This window comes from Balaenoptera physalus (assembly GCF_965194825.1).
Source record: "Balaenoptera physalus genome assembly, chromosome: 6".
Lineage (NCBI taxonomy): Eukaryota > Metazoa > Chordata > Mammalia > Artiodactyla > Balaenopteridae > Balaenoptera > Balaenoptera physalus.
The window spans coordinates 65,609,185-65,617,344 of record NC_138885.1 but is presented as its reverse complement, the minus strand read 5'-3'; the positions used below and the strand labels follow the sequence as shown (position 1 = coordinate 65,617,344).

The 8,160-nt window shown below is 55.7% G+C and overlaps 1 protein-coding gene across 2 annotated transcripts; it reads right to left on the bottom strand.

Moving 5' to 3' along the window:
- Positions 1-2,469: 2,469 nt before the first annotated feature.
- Positions 2,470-7,785, bottom strand: DLX1 (distal-less homeobox 1). Of its 2 annotated transcripts, none has more exons than XM_082466534.1 (4): positions 7,625-7,785; positions 6,508-7,192; positions 5,643-5,842; positions 2,470-4,431 (listed from the first exon to the last, which is right to left on the bottom strand). In XM_082466534.1, exons 2-4 carry the CDS (start codon positions 6,818-6,820, stop codon positions 4,177-4,179), a joined length of 768 nt encoding a protein of 255 aa, XP_082322660.1. In that variant the 5' UTR covers positions 6,821-7,192; positions 7,625-7,785; the 3' UTR covers positions 2,470-4,176. The 2 variants fall into 2 exon arrangements, with proteins under 2 accessions (XP_082322660.1, XP_082322659.1); XM_082466533.1 differs by having other exon boundaries at positions 7,629-7,785.
- Positions 7,786-8,160: the final 375 nt, after the last annotated feature.

Sequence of the window (8,160 nt, the reverse complement as noted above, 5' to 3'; positions counted from 1 at the left end):
ACACTGTGAATTATAAACATGTTTCCAATGTTGTATTTTAAAATATTGCCTAGATTTAGGAGCTTGATTTTTCCACAATTAGACCACTACTTGCAGGGCCACTCAGTCCCCAGCTTATGAAACCCAAGACCAGTGAGGAGGGGGCTGGGGATTGTTGCTTCTGCCCCTCCACCCCCACCCCTACCCCTTTTAGAGCGAGTGTGTGAGAGAAGATATTAAAGAGGTATCTGTTGTTTGGCAATTTTGCTAAGTCTGTCTTCATTACTTCGACGCAGTGCATTTGCTAATTTGGAGGCCCGGCCATTGACAAGCTTGCTTCATACACCTGCAAGCAATTTGCCGGCTCCGGTACCGGAGAATTGCAGAGATGGCAGCTCGCACCTATTTGATTTTTTTTTTTCTTTTCTCAATGCACAGCAAATTTGGCTTTCAGTGCGTTATCTCTTTTGTTAATGCAAAAAGATTCCCTGGGCGAAAAAATTGCTCATAATTACCAGAGAGATGGGGAAACTGCATTAGAATAAATAAACCTGAAATTACTGTAATTATGTTGTGTTTGATGGGCCCGGCTTGTAATCAAGAAGAGAATACAGTGAAATGATGCTGACCCTCTTGGGTTTGCAGCTGTACGCGCACTTTGGGGTCTTTTTTTTCAGAAAAGAGTCATTTTGATAATCATTAAGCTGTGTGTAACCTATTTCAGAAGTGTTTTAAAATGAGGTTCACATTTTTTGAACAAGGGGAAAAAAAATCCCAAAATTGCATTTTGCCATTACAGACTCATACATAAGGAAAGGTTGTGTTTTCTAAGTGACAATTGTTAAGACATAATATTCAAAATCAGTATTTAATCATTATAATGAGGTATTGTTTAAATATAACCACCTTTAGATTATTCATAGTTTAATTAATATACTCATTATGAAAATCTTTGAATCAGATATTTGATGAACTACTTGTCAGTAACAAGGCAGCATTAATTAGACCTATATTGAGATTAACATTTTTTTAAAGTACAACCGCTTATAATTATAATAGAGCCTAACTAAAGACCGCCTTCGTTGAGCTAAAACTAATAATTTCTCTATTTGAACTGTTAGCATGAGATTATTAAATTAGTATAAGCTAATATCTCAAAGTATTAAAATCCGCTTGACCAAACAGATTTTGCCTGTGGCTTCAGGCGTTGGGCCCTGTCGGCTGTCTGGGGTACCAGAGTTGGATGCGTGAAAGAAATCTGCCAAAACCTTCCCGCTAGCAAAGTCACATTTGGCAGGCGAAACGAAATCCAGGAAGGTCCCTGTCCCCGCGCCGGAGCCCAGCCCGGGAAAACAGTTCCCTCTTTTTAGCTTCGACACCCGCCCGCATGCATCCTGGTCTCCAAGGTCCGATCACCCCCCTTAGCGCTCCAGATTCTGGGGGCTTGTGGGAGAGGAAGAGCCCCACTCTCAGGCCCAGAAGGAGCCTCGAGGTTCCCCGCTCCATTCCCCACCACCTCCCCTGCTCCCTCCACCACTCCCCCCTTCCCCTCCCTTTCCTAAAGGGCGTCGGAGAAGCCTGGCGCATCTGATCTTTCACCAGCACCAATTGAAAAATGGGTGCTTGTCATAACACAGATCACTGCCTTCCCCTCTCTGCTCCCCACCGCGCGCTGCAAAGGGGCCCCCAAAGGCGGAGCGCCAGCCCCCTCGGGAAGCAGTGTCGGGAGGCGAGTTCGAGGGAAGCGGGAATCGTTCAAAGCAGCCCGTCGGGGCCCGCAGCTTTCCTGAGCTCTCTCAGCTTGCTGTGGGGCCTGGGGCTGAGGCTGGTCTGGGGCGCAGGAGGAGGGTGCCAGACTGATGCTAGCGGCTCAGAGCCCACGTTCTTCTGGAGTGTACTGATCAAAACGGTCCACTGGAGGTGACCCTTAACCGCCTGGCCTTGGGACTTCTGCGCTGGAGGGGGTGGGGGCTTGGCTTGACAAGCTCTCGGGTTCCGTCGAGTCAGCGGAGCCCACCTGCCCCTCCCTCCGCACCTCCGCTTCTCCTAGTCGCAGAGAAAAGCCCGGGGTCATTAGGCAGGAATGGGCCTCTCGTTATGGATGGGCCCGGATGGGTGGGAGTGGCTGTGGAGGGGCCCGGGTGGCGCCTTGGGACTGTCCCCCGGAGCTCACTGATTGATTGGGGGGTAGCTTGACAGACGTGTCCTTCCGGCCCCTTTCCTGCGTCTGGCCTTGTCTTTTCCGCGTCGAGATCCAGCGCCCTGCGGGCAAGCAAAAGCCGAGAGGCCAGATCCCGGCGGATTCGAGGGGCATAGTCGAGTGTCTCCACTTTCAGGCTTCCAGGCTCCCTGCAAGGTGACTGGGCGCAGGGGCCACTTACATCTCACAGGGCGGCTGCTTGTGAGCTCTGCTTTCATCTCATTTTAGACGGCCTTCACAGTCCCTTTGGTTCCTGAGCCCTGGCTCTGCCAGGCCGCACCTGTTCATGATTCCCCTTCCCAGGGACCCTTGCCACCGCCCTCTAACCCAGGCAGGGATCAGACCCTTGGGGGGGGGGTCAGGAGTTAAGCTTGAAGAATGGTCCCAGCAGGGGCTTCACATGCCTCCGCCGTTATCCTGCTAAGTCTGGAGACAGGAGTTGCTGCCCCTGCCTCATCTGGCCCCAGAGGTGGCAGTCTGCTGGCCTGGCCCCAGCACCCCTCACACAGCACACCAGACAGCAACTCTTTCTCGAAACCATAATTTTACTGTCTCAGAGAAACTTTATAACTTATTTACAAAGTTCTTTCCCCCCCCAAGATACAAAGCAATAAGTTAACATTCTCAATATAAAACTAAACTTTGACATAGAGAACACAAAACACGGTTGATTTCATTTGATCACATTTTCCAAATTTCACAAGTAAAATGTCAAGATTCTCATTTCACAAAGCATCGGGTTTTACAGGCACACACAACAGAAAAAAAGCTAAGCTTGTGCAACATGTTTACAGAACAATAATAATAACAATAATAATTAATAACAATAATATGTACAGCAATTAGATCCTGCACTGGAGACTGTGCATTCAGGGTGGTGACTGGCATTATTCTGTGGTCGAGCCTCTGGGGATTGTTGTAAAGCTGCTTTCGTCTTACTTTAAAGCCCACCGGCATTAGGGCACTGGCGCACCCCTGCACGTTTTCTCTCCCCGCCCATCGGTCCTCTCTCTCCACAAGGGAAGAATTAGGATTTTCCTTCTTAACCAGGCAAAGCGATCAAGCGTTCTTCCCGAGATGAGGAAATTGTGTTGGCTTCATTTCTTTCTCTCTCTCTTTTCTTTTCAAAATAATATGGGACATGTAAAAAATGCAAATCATTCGGTTCCAACCTCTCCATACCAGCGAAGTACAAAAGTTACTATATAAATTAAAAATCACCAGGTCCTCCTTATTCGTTTTTCCAGGTGCGTTTAAAGTAATGGGTACCTTTGGACCCTGCGCTCCTCGCGCCCCACAGAACCGTGAATTGACCGAACATTCAGCCTCAAGCGAAATCCATTTCTCAATAAATAAAACCCCCTCCCTCCAATTTCCCCCAACACCCGAACGAGCCACACAGATGGTTAGGCAGGCCCAGGAAAAGGTCCGAAAAGACAAAACGTTCCAGTATCCGGAACTGGGTGGCCCGGTGGACCAAGCCTCCTCCGACCTGGTGACTTTTTTCAGAGGTCGAAGAACGAGGACAGCGGACGGACGAGAACCTCGACTTCGTCAGCGCACAGATACAGAGCGAAAGGAGACAAGAGACGGACAGGACAGAAAGAGCTTTTGCTTTTTCTACATTGTTTTTTGTTTTGTTTTGTTTTCCTGATAGTCCCATACAGCTGAGGGTCGGCGGTCGGGTCCGGTGGGCTCTTGCTGCGGCTCCCGCTGTCTCAGGCCGCTGTGCCTGCGCTTCGAGGCCACTCTGCTGTCACCGCGCGGCCGAGGCCGGGGTTCGGGCAAGGGCGTGGGCGCCAGGGAAGTCGCCGAGCCAGACCGCGCGGCACTCGGAGGAGGCGGCAGGCGTCCTGCCGTTACTGTTCCTTCTTCTTTCCCTCTGGGCCCTTCTCCTCCGGACCCACGGCACGCGGACGGGGCGGATGGACCGGGAGGCGAGAGGGGCCCGGGCAGAGGGAGACGGGAAGGAGGCGGGCGGGTGCGGACGCGCAACCTCACATGAGCTGGGGTTGCTGCATAGCTTCTTGGTGCGCCGAGGGGTACCACGACGTGTAGCTGGGGATGTAGGAGCCCGCACTGCCGCCCGAGCCCTTCCCGGAAGAGGAGTTGGGGTTCCAGCCGGGTGGCACTGGAGGAGAGCCGGCAGACAGCGCCCGGCCGTTGGCCAGCGCGCTACCCTCCAGAGCCGCCCCGCCCTGCTTCATCAGCTTCTTGAACTTGGAGCGCTTGTTCTGGAACCAGATCTTGACCTGCAAGAGCGGACAACAACGTGACTCGGTCTAGGTCCATTGTGCCTACCTTGGTCCTGGGGAGATAAGGGGGCCGTGGGACAGCAAGAGAGGATACCCCGCGGGCCACTGCCCTGCGCGACCTGGCAGCTCCCTGATGGAGAAGCATACACACCCCCCTTCTCCCGTAAGAACCGAAGGCTGGGAGGCCCCACCGCGGGCCGCCGGTGGCCGGCAGGGGCAGCTCTCTGAGAGCCAGGGAGCGTGGTGGTGAGCGGTGCAGGGATCCAGGCCTTCGCCTGCCTGGGACTCAGCCCGAGCCCGGCAATCTTTTGGGGAAGACGCGGAGCCTGCATAACATCGAGGCTTCAATTCCAGTATGAACATCAATAAAAGAACCGAGTGGAGAAAAGAAGTGGAGGAAATTTATTTCCAGTGTGACCCGCCTTCTCTTTGCGCCATCATTTCAGCCCTTGAGCGAGTTGCGGGCTGACTGAGGAGGCCACAGGGTTTTGTTAAACTTTTCATTTGGACTCAAATCCACCTTTCCTTAGCATCTCCTAACTCTGCTCCATATCCCGGCCCGGACATTGGAAACCCGCACCAGTCGTGATCAGAACGCCCAAGGGGTCCCCGGAATCTTAGAGAAACCAGGGAAGGAAGGTTCCGTTTCTCCTCCAGGGTCTGGGACTTGGGAGGTGAGAGGGCGGAGGAAAGGATTCCCCCCTCCAACCCAAACCGGTGAGAAGGCGGAGGAGGAGGGAGACAGAGGCTCGGGCCCAGGCCTGCAGTGATTAGCCACACACTTTAAAGGCAAAGAAGGGATTAACCCCCGCGTCTATTGTTCCAGTTGTTCGGGCACGTGTGACCTCAGAGTCCCCAAACAAAGTGCCTAGGGAAATCCTTCTTGTGCCCTAATCAGATTGTCCAAGAACGGAGGGCAGCGACAGAGCCAGGGCAGAGAGAACTGCGGAGGAAGGAGAGACGTTGCGAGAGCCGGGGTGGGACACACACACACACACACCACACACACACACACACACACACACACACCACACACCCACACACACACACACACACACACACACACACACACACACACACACACACACACACACACACACACACACACACCCCGACCCCTGACGCCCAGAGAGCAAGAAATGAAGCTGCGGGTGCAGGTTGGCCGCGGGAAGCCTGCGTGGCGCCACAGTGGGGCAGCGCCGAGGTACCTGCGTCTGCGTGAGTCCCAAGGAGGCCGCGAGCTCCGCCCTCTCGGGCAGAGCTAGGTACTGAGTTTGCTGGAACCTGCGGTTCAAAGCCTGCAACTGCAAACTGGAATAAATCGTCCTGGGTTTGCGGATCTTTTTCCCCTTGCCATTGAAGCGCACTTCACCGCCTTCCACCACCGTGCTCTTCTCGGAGTCAGCCCCTGGAGGGACAGCAGAAGTGGGGGCCGTAGTTAAGGCGAGGGACTGCCTTTAGTGCGGGGAGCCCAGAGCAAGTGACCGCAGAGGGGTGGCAGAGGCAGGACCAGGAGTGAGAACGCTCAAGAAACTCCGAAAGCCAGGGAAGGTCCCGCCAAGTCCAAAGGGCCCGACCCCGGCCGCTGCAAGCGGACTGGGGCAGTTCCCAGGCGCGCAGCTCCTGCCTTTGCAGGGAAAGTTTGCTATTTTTACAGGCAGTAGTTGAGGTTTAATTACCCTTAATTGCATACATTGTTTACAGAGCTACGCAACAAATAATTACCGAGACTAATACGTGCACATGTGGGTTTCTGTTTTCCACCAGGGCATTGTGTGCTTGGCTCACGGAGCCACCCAGAGGCCCAGCCAGTGCCAGGGGACGCTCTCGGATTTATCCTTCGCTGGATAGTTGCAAGTTGCGTGGATATATATTTTTTAAATTTCTTTGCTATGACAGGGATGCATTTACTGATACCCAAAACCTTTCACTGCTCCGGCGCCCTCCCCACCCCCATCCCATGTCTCTCTCCTCCACTCCTCTCCCTCCTTTCTCTCTCTCTCCTCCTCCTCCTCTCTCTTCCCCTCCCTCCCTCCCTTCGCACCTCTTCCTCTCCCTGGCAGGCGCACGTACCTGGGTCCTCCAGGCGGCTCTGGGCGAGGCTGGCGCTGCCCGGGTAGGACTGCACCGAACTGATGTAGGGGCTGGACGCGTGGCTGCTGACCGAGTTGACGTAGGGGTAGCCCAGCGGTCGGGAGAAGGACGAGGCCGAGCTGTAGGCGCCGTCGGGCTGCGAATGGCCCGCCGAGTGTAAACAGTGCATGGAGTAGTGCCCGTGGGACATGGGAGAAGGAGACATTTGCTGGTTGGGCGGCCCAAACTCCATAAACACCGCCTTGCCCGACACGGGGCTGTTGAGACTCTCTGGCATGGTGGTCATGGTCATCTCTTCTCGCGGGGTCTGGGTGTGGGTCTCTCTCTCTCTCTCCTCTGCTTCCCTTTTGGGGGTCTCTGTGTTTCTCAGGACAGGAAGGAACCCAATTTAAGCGTAACAGGGGTTTTCACTTTCCATTCATAAGAAAATGGAGTTTGTCTCTTTGAAAAGTCTAAGCATGATGCTGCCGAGCTCCCCAAACTCGCTTCAAAGCTTTGACTCAGCCAAGGTCATAAATATTCATGAGCTGGCGGAGCTGATTGGTCCGCTGTCTTGCATAATCACCGGGGATTGGTCCGAGGCGCTCCGGCTCCCCTGGACTAGAGCGGGCGAGGCGGCCCGGCCTCGGGAGAGAAGCATCCACACCTCCCGGCCGGGGCTCCTCTGCAACAGAGCACGCAGCGTGGGGCGCACAATGGGCTGAGGCGTCCGCGCCGGGACCTCCGCGGCCCGCGGCTCATCAGCCTCCCGCCTCCCCGGCGCGTCTTACTTCCCAGAAATCAACCAGTGGTTCGGCACCGCCGCCCACCCCCTCCTACTGTCCCCACCCTCCGACCGCCCCCAACACCGGGGACCAGGGCAGTTTCTCCTAGCAATCGCCACCCGGTCCGGTGCAGAGCTAGGGCGGCTTTGGAGCCCGGCCGCGGCCTCCCGTACGCGGAGTCGCGCAATGGGGGCGCCGGAGGCAGTCAACAGAGCGCTGTCCTCCCGAGAGTCTCGTGCCTAGCGCAGCACTCTCCCGGCGGCGCCTCCCTGGCCTGGGTCCGCTCTGCCACATCCCTGGGGGAGGGTTTGGGGCCCTCCGGGCGAACTCACTCACTCGGCCGCCGCGCCGCCGCCGCTCCCTGGGGCCCGCTCGCATTGCTCCAGGCCAAGCTGGCCACTCCAGCTCGAGGCTGCACCGGTCTGATTAAAACAGTGCGCGCGGAGAGCCAGGAACCCGCGCTTCTCCTCCCAGGAAAGGCGACCGCACCGCCCCCTCCCCCCAACACCCACCTCCTCTTTCCCTCCCAACCTTCCTCCTCCCCCCCCCTCCCCTCTCCATTCCCTTTGCGCCGAGCGCCCCGGCTCACTCGCCCCTAGGGCGCGGCACGGAGTGGAGCCTAGGAGCTGGCGGGCTCAGTTCTGCTTGAGCCGCGGACGCCAGGTGGTCATTTTCCGGCCTCCTGGGGTCTGGCGAGAGTACCCGGGGTGTAGGAGTCCTGGAGGACACCAAAACCCGCAGCAAAACCAGGCCAGTGGTAGGCTCGCTTGTCTGTGTGTGAACACGTCTCTCATTGTCACCCAGGATCCTCCTCATCTCCAGGGGTCAAAGCGGGCGCCACTGGGCCTGGGATAGAGCTGGTGGAGGC